The sequence below is a fragment of the Oncorhynchus kisutch genome, linkage group LG5, assembly GCF_002021735.2.
Source record: "Oncorhynchus kisutch isolate 150728-3 linkage group LG5, Okis_V2, whole genome shotgun sequence".
NCBI classification, from domain to species: Eukaryota; Metazoa; Chordata; class Actinopteri; order Salmoniformes; family Salmonidae; genus Oncorhynchus; species Oncorhynchus kisutch.
The window spans coordinates 5,053,851-5,070,450 of NC_034178.2; the positions used below are offsets into that span (position 1 = coordinate 5,053,851).

General features: G+C 42.2%; 1 protein-coding gene and 1 pseudogene across 3 annotated transcripts in view; both read right to left on the reverse strand.

Moving 5' to 3' along the window:
* Positions 1–1,528: 1,528 nt before the first annotated feature.
* LOC109890368 (polypyrimidine tract-binding protein 1-like) lies at positions 1,529–12,871 on the reverse strand. Of its 2 annotated transcripts, none has more exons than XM_031824210.1 (17): positions 12,769–12,871; positions 12,056–12,112; positions 11,888–11,906; positions 11,342–11,384; positions 8,328–8,500; positions 7,657–7,803; positions 7,283–7,492; positions 7,061–7,171; positions 6,727–6,916; positions 6,520–6,594; positions 5,575–5,711; positions 4,926–4,959; positions 4,358–4,450; positions 4,173–4,262; positions 3,654–3,780; positions 3,498–3,575; positions 1,529–3,015 (listed from the first exon to the last, which is right to left on the reverse strand). In XM_031824210.1, exons 1-17 carry the CDS (start codon positions 12,774–12,776, stop codon positions 2,883–2,885), a joined length of 1,725 nt encoding a protein of 574 aa, XP_031680070.1. In that variant the 5' UTR covers positions 12,777–12,871; the 3' UTR covers positions 1,529–2,882. The 2 variants fall into 2 exon arrangements, with proteins under 2 accessions (XP_031680070.1, XP_031680071.1); XM_031824211.1 differs by lacking the exon at positions 12,769–12,871 and adding an exon at positions 12,318–12,427.
* A 1,006-nt stretch (positions 12,872–13,877) lies between these two features.
* The window catches only part of LOC116374072 (paralemmin-1-like), an 11,660-nt pseudogene continuing 8,937 nt past the window's right edge, over positions 13,878–16,600 (reverse strand). Inside the window, exon 4 of the transcript XR_004209899.1 lies at positions 13,878–16,411. The product of XR_004209899.1 is annotated as a paralemmin-1-like (transcript). The remainder of the gene's footprint in view (positions 16,412–16,600) is intronic.

Below are 16,600 nucleotides of genomic sequence, written 5' to 3' on the forward strand. Positions count from 1 at the left end.
TGTGTAAGGGCTATTTGACCAAGAAGGAGAGTGATGGAGTGCTGCATAAGATGACCTGGCCTCCACAGGGTAGCCTAGTGGTTAGTGTTGGACTAGTAACCGGAAGGTTGCAAGTTCAAACCCCCGTGCTGACAAGGTACAAATCTGTCGTTTTGCCCCTGAACAGGCAGTTAACCCACTGTTCCTAGGCCGTCATTGAAAATAAGAATTTGTTCTTAACTGACTTGCCTAGTTAAATAAAGGTAAAAAAAATAAAAACTCAACCCAATTGGGATGAGTTTGTAGCACAGAGTGACGGAAAAGCAGCCAACAAGTGCTCAGCAGAAGTGGGAACTGACAAGACTGTTGGAAAAACATTCCAGGTGAAGCTGGTTGAGGGAATGCAAAGGGTGGCTACTTTGAAGAATCTCAAATATAAAATATATTTTGATTTGTTTAACACTTTTTTGGTTACTACATGACTCCATGTGTTATTTAATAGTTGTGATGTCTTCACTACTATTCTACAATGTAGATAATAAAAATAAAAACCCTTGAATGAGTAGGTGTGTCCAAACTTTTGACTGGTACTGTATATGGAAGAAAATCCAACAGTGTGTGGGTGGGAAATTACTGCTATTTCATCACCACCACCAGACCCCTACGGTTATAAGGGGGACATGAGGTCTGAACAGAAGGCACCAAAGCAATGTCCTAGGAGTAAACGTACAAGAAAATGTCACAAAGGTAATGTCACAGAGATAATCACCAGGGCCCAGTTTTTCTAAAGTTAACTATCTGGATTTCTGTAATCGGATTAGATTAAATGCATAGAAATAAAATGAATAGAACAGGCAAATCATTGACCTGAACTACTGTTCTATTTCTATGCATTTAATCCTATCTAATTGGCAAAAAAGTCACCTCTGTAGCAGTGGGGACAGAGTCAGGGAGATGATCACCAGGTTGTCATCTTCGTAGCAGTGGGGACAGTCAGAGAAATAATCACAAGGTAAAGTCACCTCTGTATCAGTGGGGACAAAGTCAGTAATAGATGGCTCCACCTAGTGCCATATTATCTTCCTGGATAGTGATGTATACTGTATACATGGCTCTAGCTCCACCAAGTGGCCATACAGGGATTGACCAGTGAGAGGGTAATTCCCAAGCCTATCAGAAGGCAAAGAAGCTTGCTTAAACCTCTCAAATCTTTTCAGATCTACAAGTGTGCCTATAGGGAGTAGGGGCCGGGGGTAGTGCCTTGAGACTAGGGGGCCATTTGGAAATCAGCAAACATCAAAAACACAAGGCTGTGTTCCATTAAGTTTAATTTTTTGTGATACAAAACTCATCTTTACAGCCCTCCAGAGAAAGCTGGCATTACCTTTATATCAAAATATACATGTTGGAATCAACGTTTGTTAACTATATATCAAAATATACATGTTGGAATGAAATGGAATCTGTGGTACAATCCAAATCACTGTGGTACAAAAACACTAAATATAGACAGACAAAAACCCTCCCCCTGCTTCATGACATCACATCCTGTTGACCCCTGACCCCAATAAAACCCACAATGGAAAATAAAAGCGACAACCGTTACCAGGAGAGGAACACAGAACTACCTCACAGCTATCCACTGTGATATCACCAACTAGATCAACATACAGTATATATTCATGCTTAAAGTACTTGCTTAAAGGAATTTAACTGTAATGAATCAGAAATGGGCCAAGAAACCAAATATCACAAATTCAAGGTATAACTCACTCAAAATTATGATTTTTAAATCTAGTGGCCGACTGATTAGGTATAAAATGAAAACAAAATCAAATCCCTAAAGGCGATTTGGACCATAGAATCAAACCAATGGGAGAAAAGAGAGTTTAGAACGTTGTCTTTTAAACTGACATGGATCGTTGAAGTAGCAGGGGTGGTAGGTACTTTGGTCCTCAATAACATCAACCATCAATAGCTACATGAAACAATTTATGCTACAGAAGAATCTATAGCAAAAGCCATATATAGACAGTCGGTGCCAGAACAAAGGTAATAAATACGTTTGTGTTGTAGGCACTAAATACCTAAGCCTGTGTGAAATAAAATTGGAGAATTGCATGTGTGTATCTGCAAAATATTAGGGGTGAAGTAGGCACTAAAGACTAAATGCTGCATGATTTTAAGTGGCACCTCTGAAGCAAGAATTAAGACTTGAGGCACAGTGACCTGTAGATATCAAACAGTACACGGTATAGAAAATGATAAGAGTATAGAACTACCAATGTTACAAAAATACAATGGAATGCATAGTGTACATCTAGAAATCAAAAAGGGAAGACGACAGCCATATATTTCAAATCAAAATATTGATGTTCAAAGACATATATATATATATCCAATCGTATAAAATCAATGTAATAGCATGGAAAGGCTAGCCGGCTGGTCTGGTTAAGGCACTAGACTGTTGCGGAAAGGCATTTTGTTAGAGCAATATGACTAGTGGTGAAGATCCCAAGGACAGACAGTAGAAACAGAAAACATTAATCAATGGAATATTTTTTTTAAAGTATATCAAATGAATAAACAACATTAATCTAGAAACAGAAAGACTAGATGTGCATTCTGCAGAGTGTAGAAACAGAAATACTAGATGTGCATCTTGGAGAGTTCTGTGAGTTTCCTTCCATAGAAGTCGAACTACTAAAATAAAATATGAACCGATTATATCCATAGCAAATGTAAATAATTGTGTAAAAATAATGATAAAACTTAAACAAGTATAAAGGAATGATTAAGTGTCTCGTGTAGAACAAGACTTGACATACAAACGACGTGGAAGGCATTCTGATGAACAGGTTTGGTCTATACTCTGTAGTTACAGCTGTGTGTGAGTGATTGTGTTAGATGGTAGATTTGGAGAAAGACACCCTGAGGTGGTGGTTATCTCCCAGGTCATGGTTGTGGAACTCGATGAGACTCTCAACAGCTTCCTCCACTGAGCTCATCTGGATCAGAGCCATCTTACGGTCCTTCCTATACACACCAGGAAAAAGGATTCCCCATTACATCAGGTAGTGCTGCCATAAAGACTAGAACATCGTCAGGTAGTGATGCCATAAAGACTAGAACATCGTCAGGTAGTGATGCCATAAAGACCATTCCACCATTGGGTAGTGACATCGTAAAGACCTTTACATTGTCGGGTAGTGATGCCAAAGACTATTACATCATTAGGTAAAGATGTCATAAAGACAAGCACATCAATTACCTCAACTAACCCCCGCACACTGACTCGGTACTGGTGCCCCCTGTATATAACCTTGTTATTGTGTTTTAGTCTACTTGGTAAATATTTTCTTAACTCTTCTTGAACTGCACTGTTGGGTTAAGGGCTTGTAAGTAAGCATTTCACGGTAAAGTCTACACATGTTGTATTCGGCGCATGTGACAAATAAAGTTTGATTTGATGATTAGGTAGTGATGTCATAAAAGTGTAGTTGGGTGTTGAGACTTACTGGAAGAACTTGAAGGCCGTGACTGAAGCACCTGAACTGCTGAACAGTGCCTTCAGATCCTCCTCCCCTACTGCAGGACTAGAGAGAAAGAAAGCATTAGGAGAAAGCAATAGGACACTCAAAGATAAAGGGGATGTTGTGTGTGTGTGTACGTACGGTATGTTGGAGAGGTGCAGTGTGCCAGAGGGAGGGTAGATGTTGTTGTAGTTTTTGGAGCCAGGCTTCTTAAAACGGTGGAGAGGAGAGGTGGCATAGTCCTTAGTCAACCCCTGGTCCTCATGGCCTTGAATAGGATAGAGCAGAACATGTCATGACACAACAGTAGGGGATGTTAGACGGCCCATACCTTCCCTGGGCAGCTGTGTGTTTAGACATGGTAGTGTGTGTACATACCTTCCCTGGGCAGCTGTGTGTTTAGACATGGTAGTGTGTGTACATACCTTCCCTGGGCAGCTGTGTGTTTAGACATGGTAGTGTGTGTACATACCTTCCCTGGGCAGCTGTGTGTTTAGACATGGTAGTGTGTGTACATACCTTCCCTGGGCAGCTGTGTGTTTAGACATGGTAGTGTGTGTACATACCTTCCCTGGGCAGCTGTGTGTTTAGACATGGTAGTGTGTGTACATACCGTCTCTGGGCAGCTGTGTGTTTAGACATGGTAGTGTGTGTACATACCTTCTCTGGGCAGCTGTACGGTGGTGTGTTTAGACATGGAGACACGTAGAGACCGACCATGGAGACGCACCCCGTTCAGGTGGCTCATTGCTGAGGAGAAGACAAGCCCGTCAAACACCAGAGCACACACACCAACTACTGCAATGCACACAACACACAGACGCACAGTCACATACACACAGTACCTAGCTGAGCCTGTGTGCCATCAGCCATCTGGACCAGAGCGTTGTCCTTCTTATTGAACAGAATCTTCACTCTCATCACGTCGCCATACACACCTGGAGAACACACACAGGTTAAAACACAGCACACTCCAAACCAGATGCATTTTTCATGAAGAAAGAGACTTAGTTGTAATGTCAGTGTTGTAATGTGATTGTCTTGATCGACAGCAGACAGACTAGACTACTGCAATGCCCAGACAACAGGTTCTATACACCACACTAGTTTCTGGCCATTGAAATGAAACGACTGATTCATGTAAAGGAGAGCTTGGATTTCTGATTCAGAGACAGACCACAACATGAAAACCAGCTCAGGTAACAGTTAGATTCAGTACCAGTTGGTGATTAAATAAATATATTAAGTGAAACAGATTAGAATGATAAAATAATAAAAAGTATATATTTAGGTCAATATAAGGGTAAATGAAGACTGAATGAGGTAGGTACAGTGATGATATAATATTATTGGTAACAGTAGGTAAATGTAAAATCTAAAGTCATAAACGGAAACGAAAGGCTGATAACATACCAAAGAGAATAAAGAGGCAGTTTGGTGTAACGCTCTTTATAAACAGCAGGGGGAGGTAGAGGAACCAGGGAGGGGGAGAGAGAAAGAGGGAGGGGACAGGGGTAAAGTGGAGGAGGAGAGTGGAGTCAGGGATGGAGTCCAGCAGTCAGCAGCCAAGAGGTCCACGGGAGGATCACATGGAGGAGGGAGAGATAGAGGGAGAGAGATAGAGGGAGAATGATGAGAAGAAAAAGATGGCATAGGAGTGAGTTTTTATAAAGGGCAAAGAGCAGGATGAGATGGGGAAGGAGAGAATAAAAGAAAGAAAAGGAGGTAAAGAAGAAAAAAACAAGGTCAGTAAACACAGAATAGTGTCTAAATTAAAACTGTCACTATGGCAACATTAGGAGGAGAAAAGAGGGATTAACAATGCAACAGTACAGGTCAGATAATACAGTACAATAACATCTCTAGCAACTTAAGAATAGACAAAAAGGAAGCCATGAAATGGAAGATAACAGAAGACTGTTAGTTCTAAACTGTGGAGATACACCCATTTAAAGGGCTTAGAGGAAAAGTTTACTCTGGTGTGCTTGTACGATAGAGAAAGGATATATACTGGTCTGCTTGTGGGTGAGAGAAAGAGTGTGTGGGTAGTAACAGTCCTGACCTCTGGGTTGAGGTTGCTGACCAATAGCACGCCAGCTTGTCCTCCTCCACCGCCGAGGGCTTGCAGACCGAGACGACTAGCGGCCATGCCCCCTGGACCCATACCGAATGACGCCAAGGCACCAGGCATAGACAAACCTAGGCAAACACAAAGAAACACACACATTATCTCAAGCACCGGGGCCAACCTGTGCAACTGGAGTAGACCGGCCGATGATTTGACAATGTAGCAAAAGCTATGTAATAAATGGAGTAAGAACAGGGTTGTAGTAGGCTACAGGTAGAGTGAACCAGCTGACTAGAATTTTGGATGAAAAGCGTGCCCAATTTCAAATGCCTGCTTCTCATTCCCAGAAGATAAGAAATGCCTGTATTGAACACAGATCATCCAGTCTTCAACTTTATCGATTTACTTTAAAAAATACTTAAAGTTGTGTAATACAAGTAGTTTGAAATGTTTTGGCAAAGTTTACAGGCAACTTTTGAGATATTTAGTAGTTACGTTGTGCAGGACGGAACCGGTGTTGTTCTGGATCAAACGCGCCAAATAAATGGACATTTTGGATATATATGAATGGAATTAAATCGAACAAAAGGACCATTTAGGCAAATGGGAAATATTGGAGTGCCAACAGAAGAAGCTCGTCAAAGGTAGGGCATGATTTACATTTTTATTTCTGCGTTTTGTGTCGAGCCTGCAGGGTTGAAATGTTCTCTCTTTTGTTTACTATGGTGCAATCCTCTCCGAAAAGCATTTTTGAAATCTGACATGTTGGATGGATTCACAACACGTGTAGCTTTAATTTAATTTGGTATCTTACGTTTCATAAAAGTTCGATTTTTATTAGAATTTATTTGAATTTGGCGCTCTGCATTTTCTCTGGCTTTTAGCAAAGTGGGAGGCTACCGTCCCACATATCCCAGAGAGGTTAATGTGAGGATGTACCTGCTGCCTGCTGTAGAGTGAAGGCCTGGGGGAAACCGTGTCCATATGGAGACGCTGAGATCAGACCTGGAGACCCTGGAAAGAGATAGGTGGGAGAGGGAAGGGAAAAAGACATGAATCTAATTTCAGTGTCAGTTTGACAGTCTCCAGAAGAGCACCCTGGTAGCTACGTGCTAGCTCCTGGTACAAAAAACGTGAGTGTGTTACCGAAGGCGGCAGCAGCCATCGCGTGCTGGTCCATTCCAGGCTGAGGGTTGTGTTGCTCTCCAGTAGAAAGGTCAGGTCTGGTGTAGTCACGGCTCTTATCGTTGTTAAACTTCACGTTGAGGCTGGTCAGCTTGGAGAAACTCACCCTCAGAGTACAGCAACCGTTATAGATGTTCTGACCGTCTAGAGACTGCAGAGACACAGAGGGATTAGGGGTGTGGAAGTTCAGGCAAGTCCATTTACAGCATCTATTATTGATGTTCTGACCATCTGGAGATGGCAGAGAGAGAGAGATAGAGGTTTATTCGAGGGGGGGGGGGGGGGGTGTACGTACCATTTTGGTGTGCTGTGCCGTCATGGGGTCAGCGTATTGGACCAGAGCCTGGAACTGGTTGTTCTTAGTGAAGGTGATGATCTTCAGAACAGACCCATACTTGGAGAAGATCTACAGGGGAGAACACACACAGGTTACATCCCTTCTGCAGGCATTTTGACAACAAGCAAAAGAACACCATTTGAACACACTCATGACTAAGAAACACTGGAGTGTGCGTACCTGGTGCAGGACTTCCAGTGTGACGGGGTAGAAGAGGTTTTCCACTATGACTCTAAGGACAGGGCTCTGGGTGGCCATGCCTCTGGCTCCCATCTCTCCCCCTCCAACTGACATGGTAGCACCCATTACACCCCCCATACCGGACATGGTAGAGCCCAACATGGTGCCACCCTGGACAGCATTCACTGCCTGCAGTGCTGCCTGGACTCTCTAGGGAGGGGACACACAAACATACACTGTTATTACATTGTACTGTGGGCACTATGCTGTAACCTCTGCATATGACAAAGAAACTGATTTGACAAATGTGCTACAGACATACAAGTTAGTGAGTCTCATATTGGTATGGGTTAATGGTGGAAGTGTCCTCTTACTACTTGGTTAGGCGAGTTGTCAGTCTTGAGTTCCTTGTGGTTGCTGTACTGCATGAATACAGGCTGCTGTCTGATGAGGGGGGTGACCGTAGCGTAGTAGTTCACCATGGTCTGAGCCTGGTCCACAGTGTTCATCTCCAGGAACGCCTACACACACACACAAGATCAGCCGGGTGTGTGAACCCCTTTAGGGTAAAGGATCTGTAATGTGTGTGTGAACATCTGTAGGGTAGAGGATCTGTAGTGTGTGTGAGAACACCTTTAGGGTAAAGGATCTGTAGTGTGTGTGTGAACACCTTTAGTGGTAGAGGATCTGTAGTGTGTGTGAGAACACCTTTAGGGTAGAGGATCTGTAGTGTGTGTGAGAACACCTTTAGGGTAGAGGATCTGTAGTGTGTGTGTGTGAACACCTTTAGGGTAGAGGATCTGTAGTGTGTGTGAGAACACCTTTAGGGTAGAGGATCTGTAGTGTGTGTGAGAACACCTTTAGGGTGGAGGATCTGTAGTGTGTGTGTGTGTGAACACCTTTAGGGTAGAGGATCTGTAGTGTGTGTGAGAACACCTTTAGGGTAGAGGATCTGTAGTGTGTGTGAGAACACCTTTAGGGTAGAGGATCTGTAGTGTGTGTGAGAACACCTTTAGGGTAAAGGATCTGTAGTGTGCTCGCGTACCTGGTTCTTTCCCTTCATCATCAGAAGGTTGGTGACCTTCCCAAAGGGCATTCCCATGCTGATGACCTCAGAATCCTGGATGTCCCCGGGCAGCTGGCGCAGGTGGATGACACGCGATGGAGCGCTGGGGCTCCGCAGCTCACCTTTGAACTTCTTACTGTCATTACCGTTGGCTACAAACAGACAACTTTTAAATTTAACTTCTTACTCTTAGCACCATGAACTACTAGAGAACAACAGAACATTCTGATTAGTAGCTAATGGTAATGTGTCTGTTAATCAGAATGTTCTGTGCTGTTCTCTAGTAACTAATGGTAATGTGTCTGTTAACTTCTTTGGGGTAGGGGGCAATATTGGGAAGCTTGGATGAAAACATGCCCAAATTAAGCTGCCTGCTACTCAGCCGTAAAAGCTAGAATATGCATATAATTAGTAAATTTGGATAGAAAACACTGAAGTTTCTAAAACTGTTTGAATGATGTCTGTGAGTATAACAGAACTCATATGGCAGGCAAAAACCTGAGAAAAAAATCCAACCAGGAAGTGGGAAATCGGAGGTCTGTGGTTTTTCAACTCAGCCCCCATTGAAGATACAGGGTGATATTGGTTATGTTTCACTTCCCACGGCTTCCACTATATGTCAACAGTATTTAGAACCTGTTTTGGGGATTCTATTCTAAAGGAGGGGCTCATCAGGGCTCTTTGAGTGAGTGGTCTGGCAGAGTGCCACAGCCTCGGTCTGGGCGCTCACGTGAAAGGTAGCTAGCTACGTTCCACTTCATTTGTACAGACAAAGGAATTGTCCGGTTGGAACATTAAGTTGTATGTTAAAAACATTCTAAAGATTGATTCCATACTTAGTTTGGCATGTTTCTATGGGCTGTAATGGAACTTTTTTAACTTTTCGTCCGACACGACCCGAACACACTTTTGGATTTGTTTATCAAACGCCATAACAAAAGAAGATATATTTGGACATAACTAATTGGACATTATCAAACAAATCAAACATTTATGGTGGAACTGGGATTCCGGGGAGTGCATTCTGATGAAGATCATCAAAGGTAAGTGAATATTTAAAATGCTATTTCTGACTACCCAATATACCCAGTATCTTTTTGGCTGCTTTGTTGTCTAAAGGCTGTACTCAGGCTGTATTGCATGGTTTGCTTTCTTAAAAAATCTGACACAGAGGTGAGAAGTTTATCTAAAGTTCCATGTATAATAGTCGCATCTTTATTATGAGTGTTTCTGTAAATTTATGTGGCTCTCTGCAATATCACCGCATGTTTTAGAACTACTGAATGTAACGCGCCAATGTAAACTCAGATTAAAAAATATATATATAAATATGCACTTTATCAAACAAAACATACACGTATTGTGTAACATGAAGTCCCATGAGTGTCATCTGATGAAGATCAAAGGTGAGTGATTAATTTTATCTCTATTTCTGCTTTTTGTGACTTCTCTCCTTGGCTGGAAAACATGGCCGTGTTTTTCTGTGGCTTGGTGGTGACCTAACATAATCGTTTGTGGTGCTTTCGCTGTAAATCCTTTTTGAAATCAGACACTGTGGCTGGATTAACGAGAATTGTATCTTTAAAATGGTTTAAAATACTTGTATGCTTGAGGAATTTTAATTATAAGATTTTTGTTGTTGAATTTGGTACCCTACACTTTCACTGGCTGTTGCGGGGTCCTAGACAGGTTAATCAGAATGATCTGCGCTGTTCTCTAGTATACATACAACACTCCTTCCGTGGCCTCCAACTGCTCTTAAACGCTAGTAAAACCAAATGCATGCTTTTCAACCGATCGCTGCCTGCACCCGCATGCCCGACTAGCATCACCACCCTGGATGGTTCCGACCTTGAATATGTGGACCTCTATAAGTACCTAGGTGTCTGGCTAGACTGTAAACTCTCCTTCCAGACTCATATCAAACATCTCCAATCGAAAATCAAATCAAGAGTCGGCTTTCTATTCCGCAACAAAGCCTCCTTCACTCACGCCGCCAAACTTACCCTAGTAAAACTGACTATCCTACCGATCCTCGACTTCGGCGATGTCATCTACAAAATTGCTTCCAACACTCTACTCAGCAAACTGGATGCAGTTTATCACAGTGCCACCCGTTTTGTCACTAAAGCACCTTATACCACCCACCACTGCGACTTGTATGCTCTAGTCGGCTGGCCCTCGCTACATATTCGTCGCCAGACCCACTGGCTCCAGGTCATCTACAAGTCCATGCTAGGTAAAGCTCCGCCTTATATCAGTTCACTGGTCACGATGGCAACACCCATCCGTAGCACGCGCTCCAGCAGGTGTATCTCACTGATCATCCCTAAAGCCAACACCTCATTTGGCCGCCTTTCGTTCCAGTACTCTGCTGCCTGTGACTGGAACGAATTGCAAAAAAAAGAATTGCTGAAGTTGGAGACTTTTACCTCCCCCACCAACTTCAAACATCTGCTATCTGAGCAGCTAACCGATCGCTGCAGCTGTACATAGTCTATTGGTAAATAGACACCCATTTTCACCTACCTCATCCCCATACTGTTTTTATTTACCTTTCTGCTCTTTTGCACACCAATATCTCTACCCAGTGTACCCAGTGTTAATCTGCAAAATTTTAATTATTCGCCTACCTCCTCATGCCTTTTGCACACAATGTATATAGACTCCCCTTTTTTTCTACTGTGTTATTGACTTGTTAATTGTTTACTCCATGTGTAACTCTGTTGTCTGTTCACACTGCTATGCTTTATCTTGGCCAGGTCGCAGTTGCAAATGAGAACTTGTTCTCAACTAGCCTACATGGTTAAATAAAGGTGAAATAAAAAAATATAAAGCTAATGTGTCTGTTAATTAGAATGTTCTATGCTGTTCTCTAGTAGCTAATGGTAATGTGTCTCTTAGAGAACAACATTCTGATTAACAGACACAGTACCATTAGCTACTAGAGAACAACAGAGAACATTATGATTAACCATCAGCTACACACACACCTGGGGTCATGATGTAGGAGGAGAAGAGTTCATCAGATCCCCTCTGGAAGAGAAAGGAACATTCACAATGATCATAACCACATACATCATGGAGACAGAGACAGGCCTAGCTGGGTTGTATTCACTAAGCACTAACTGGAAGAAAACATGAACATGCTCAATAACAAACTTGTTTCCATGTTCTGTTCCAAAACGTTTTGCTACATAGACCAACAAATACGACCTGGGTAAATGTATTAACAGAGTTATGGCTGGAGAGGAGCAGTCTGTCAGACAGATGGTCTTGCTCGGCCAGACTACAGTTAATGAAGCCGCTCTGTGTCAGTCAGTCAATGGTGCTCATGTCTGGAGTGGCCCAGCAGCCTCGCTCCATCTCGCTACAATACAGCTACTGTTCCAGCCAGAGACACAAAGACACTCATGCTAACAGCACTCAAGAGACACAGACAGAGAGGAGAGACTTTAACCAACGTTTTAGCACAGAAGACAGGGGTAAAGACAGAGAGAAAAAACAAGGAATTAAATTGTGAATGAAAAGATGCCTACCTTGGTACCCACTGAGACACTGGGGAGAGAGAGAAAAGGTGGGTTACTCATTTGAGTTACTCCAAAGACAGCAGGATGCATTTTCCTAAAAGATCAACCAATCAGTAAATCACAAAATCAACATTTTACATTGATTGTAAAATGCAAAAATCTTATCAGGAGACTTACTCTATGTCTGTGACGTAGCCAGGTCCCATAGGATACAGATCAGCATCTAATTTGTGTCTGTTGAGACAAGGAGAGGGGGGGGGGGGGGGGGGGGGGGGGGAAAGACAAGGAAATGGAGGATAGAGGAAGTTTAGTTACTAACTTTATGGAAGTTCATAGCTAGCTAGAAACTGCATTGACTCAAGAAAAGTTGCGTTAGTTAACTTCGTTGAATTGAAATGTCCCCTGAGCAGCTAATAGCCATAGAATTGGAAGAATTTACCCTAATCCCGAACACACAACATTCGCCTTCCACAAACACGAGCGCACATATGGGAATGCGGAAACTAGCTAACGTTACAAAGACACGTTGATTCAAGATGGGCGTTTTTTTCAAACTACATTTGGCAATACGTTAAAGGTGGTTACTTTTGTCTACATGGAAAAAAACTGCAACTAGCGTTTTTTTCTGTTATTAGCAATATAATAAGTTTTTTTTAAAACAACCCTTATTAAAAGTCTTAACTTCAACTAGTTCGCATCTCTTCCGGACACGCTCACGCGCAGACAATGCTAACTAGCTAGCCTTGTTGAAAGTCTCAAACATCATCTCGTTTCAAACTAAACGTTAAACTACTCCTAAACATATTGCATAACTGTATATAAAAATTGTCAAACTACGGTTAGACTATTTCCGTTTCTTTTCGATATGAAACTACATCTTTTTCACTCACCCTTCCATCGTTCGATATAATCCACAGGTCTCTGGAACGGCGGCAGATTTCCTTGATTTTCATACAAAATGGCTGAATACACCGAAGCGTTCGTTGATTGGTCCAGGTACTTGGAAAATCCCGAAATGGGCGGGCACTTACACCTAGCATCGCAATTTGATTGGTTCGTAAAAGGGTGGTTATAACGTTCTCTTAAAGTTCTCGACCGAAATTTGACCAAAATAACTGTCAAACCATACCCTTGTTTTGTTGACACACATTGATTTATTATGTTCTAGTATCGGATGGCTGACTCGCAAACCTTTGCAATTAAACAATGAATGCTGCTTCTTTCCTGTTTCACAATCAGTTCATGTAGTTCAGAAAATACAAATTCCATAGAGTTGTAGTTCATGCACTGGCCAACAGATGGCATAATTTGTCTATTACAGGGCTGAGCAGCTGTGTGATTTGGTTTACTATGAGACTCTAAGCAAGACCTGCTGGGTCAAAAATATCAACGTTCATTATACTTCAGCAGCAGATTACTGGATACAATGGAATAGTCATTTAGGTACAAACTCCATGCTTGGTAAAACAAAATCAACCTCACATGAATTAATCAAAAGTATTTCACAGAATTAACCCAGGTGTTTTTTTGTTGTTCTAAAATGGTTTGAAACAGTTGTTACTATTTCCAATGCATAAAAAAGCAGAGGTAATCTATGGTGTGTGGATATGACCCACACTCCATGTGTAACTCTGTGTTGTCTGTTCACACTGCTATGCTTTATCTTGGCCAGGTCGCAGTTGCAAATGAGAACTTGTTCTCAACTAGCCTACCTGGTTAAATAAAGGTGAAATAAAAAAATAAAAAAATATATAAACAACCCCCAGCTAACCCAAGACCATCACACTCCCTGGTTCCAGCGAGAGATCTGTAATCTCTCTCCCCCTAACCTCACCTTCTCTCTCCACCTCCCTCTCCCCTCTCTATTTCCCTTCATTCAACCTATCCTCTCCAGTCTCCCTTCTCTCCCTCCTCCCTCTCTCATCCCAGACCCCACCCTTTCTCTTTCCCCTAGTGTACACTGTAGAACAGGGTAATGGAACACACAGACACCAGAGAGTCTCTGGGAATGGAAGGTTTATTCTGTTGACGACAGGTTTCACCTTCCCTTCGATCCCAATAGAACCCATTATTACATTCATGTTAAGCAATATGCCGAAGGGATGGATATAGTTTTCAATGATACTGATCCGACCTGATGAGGAGTATTACGATCAATAACAACACTAATCAGAGTTAGAGTTAATGCTACATCAGAATATTCAACATCACTGACTCAACAAAATTCATAAGCATCAGCATTAAAACAATGGCTGGGCTTGACTCAAACAGTGAAACAGCCATCTTTTAATTAAAAATAATAATAAAATAGTGAAATGTGTTTATGAGTTGCACAGTGTCATAGTGAGTCTAATGAGGAGATTAGTGGAGATCAATAGATTACTAGATGTAAGTAGAGTATAAATGACTTGAGATGATGAGATAGAGATGACGACATGGGATGGACAGTTTAAAACAGAGATAATAATGTTATCTGAGATGTACCAGATGACATGGTGTGGCTGATTGATGAATTGATTGATTGGTTTACCTATTGATTTGTGGTGATGGTACAAGCTTGCATGCAGAGTGTGGCTGGCTATGATTTGGCAGAAACCAAACCAATGAATACATTGTATAAAACTTGATATCAACATATTTGAATACTGTTCACACTGTGAAACTATATTACAGAGACAATATAATATGAAACTGACTGATAAATGCTCGATACACAGGGAAATATACAAAATGTACGTCTTCTTCATATTCTGGACTAAAAAAAACAATGATAGACATTTTCCAGATGGCTCCGATAGCAGACACATTACAATACAAAGACCTGCTACATTTTCTTTTCAACAATAACGGGACGGCACATCCAGTTCAATAATAAACATCCTATTCATAGAAGAGCATACAGAAGTACACACAGAATACACTAGAAATGTCAAGACAGAAAAATATAAAAATAGCAATCACAATAAAAGAATAATCCATATCAGAAGAAATACATTGTAGTAAATAGTAGTACGATAGCAGTACACAGTGAGGGAGGTTTTGTTTGATCAGTCTGGAGGTACTAGCTGTATCTGAAACAGCAGCTAGCACCTTTTCCTATACTAGTGCACTGTGGGAGTGTTTTGGCCCAAAGTACTATAGGGAATAGGGTTCCATTTCAGATTTCCCCATTGTTATTGTAGTACTAGAGTAGTACATAGTCTAGTGTATATTGTCCTGGCTCTAGGTTGTTATTGTAGTACTAGAGTAGTACATAGTCTAGTGTGTATTGTCCTGGCTGTAGGTTGTTATTGTAGTACTAGAGTAGTACATAGTCTAGTGTATATTGTCCTGGCTGTAGGTTGTTATTGTAGTACTAGAGTAGTACATAGTCTAGTGTATATTGTCCTGGCTCTAGGTTGTTATTGTCCTGGCTCTAGGTTGTTATTGTAGTGCTAGAGTAGTACATAGTCTAGTGTATATTGTCCTGGCTGTAGGTTGTTATTGTAGTACTAGAGTAGTACATAGTCTAGTGTATATTGTCCTGGCTGTAGGTTGTTATTGTAGTACTAGAGTAGTACATAGTCTAGTGTATATTGTCCTGGCTGTAGGTTGTTATTGTAGTACTAGAGTAATACATAGTCTAGTGTATATTGTCCTGGCTCTAGGTTGTTATTGTAGTACTTGAGTAGTACATAGTCTAGTGTATATTGTCCTGGCTCTAGGTTGTTATTGTAGTATTAGAGTAGTACATAGTCTAGTGTATATTGTCCTGGCTGTAGGTTGTTATTGTAGTACTAGAGTAGTACATAGTCTAGTGTATATTGTCCTGGCTCTAGGTTGTTATTGTAGTACTAGAGTAGTACATAGTCTAGTGTATATTGTCCTGGCTGTAGGTTGTTATTGTAGTACTAGAGTAAGACATAGTCTAGTGTATATTGTCCTGGCTGTAGGTTGTTGTTGTAGTACTACTACAGTAATACAGTAGTATTGATTCTCCAGTGTCTGTTGGCTGTATATGGTTGGTGTTGGCTGTAGTTTTTGCTGCTTGGCAGGAGGAGTCGGACTGTTTGGTTTTGTAGTCCTGTGAAGTGTGTGATCAGACACACATACACGTACGCACTCGAGTCTTTCTTGCTCTGACACACTCACACACACACACACAAGCATCTTTCTTTGACACACACACACACACACACACACTCACATGACTGTGCAACACTTGCAACTCGGTTTCTTTTCCTTCTCCCCCTCCTCCCCTCCTCCCCCATTTGCCTCCCCCTTCTCACCCGTACTCCCATTGGCTGCTGCCTGTGTCTCCGTCTCCCCCTCTCCTACCCCCTTCCCCTCCCCGTCTGGTAGCATCACAAACTCCGCCTTGACTGAGCCGTCTCCACCCTCTGTCCCCCCTGCCTCCCCCACCTCCCCTGCTGTCTCACCCTCCAGAGCTGTATAGCCCATGAAGACCAGGGTAACAGGGTTCTCAGCACTGGCCTGGTCTGGACTGGGACCCAACAGCTTGGCTTCTACTCCTGTTAGTTCTCTTCTAGGACTCTGGTTTCTTGTATACTCCATTTACAGCTGGGGAGAGAAGGGAGAGGAGAGAGGGGGGAAATAGAGAGGGGGAGAGAAAGGAGAGGAGAGAGGGGGAGAGAAGGGAGAGGAGAGAGGGGGGGAAATAGAGAGGGGGAGAGAAAGGAGAGGAGAGAGGGGGGAGAGAAGGGAGAGGAGAGAGGGGGGGAA

Bases quoted from the DNA above. Each gene is read 5' to 3' on its own strand.
- LOC109890368 (XM_031824210.1), bottom strand. The intron at 5,712-6,519 runs GTACATCCTCAC...GTGTTTGCCTAG, and splicing joins CACTCTACAGCAGGCAGCAG to GTTTGTCTATGCCTGGTGCC. The intron at 3,781-4,172 runs GTATGTACACAC...ATCCTATTCAAG, and splicing joins CGTACAGCTGCCCAGAGAAG to GCCATGAGGACCAGGGGTTG.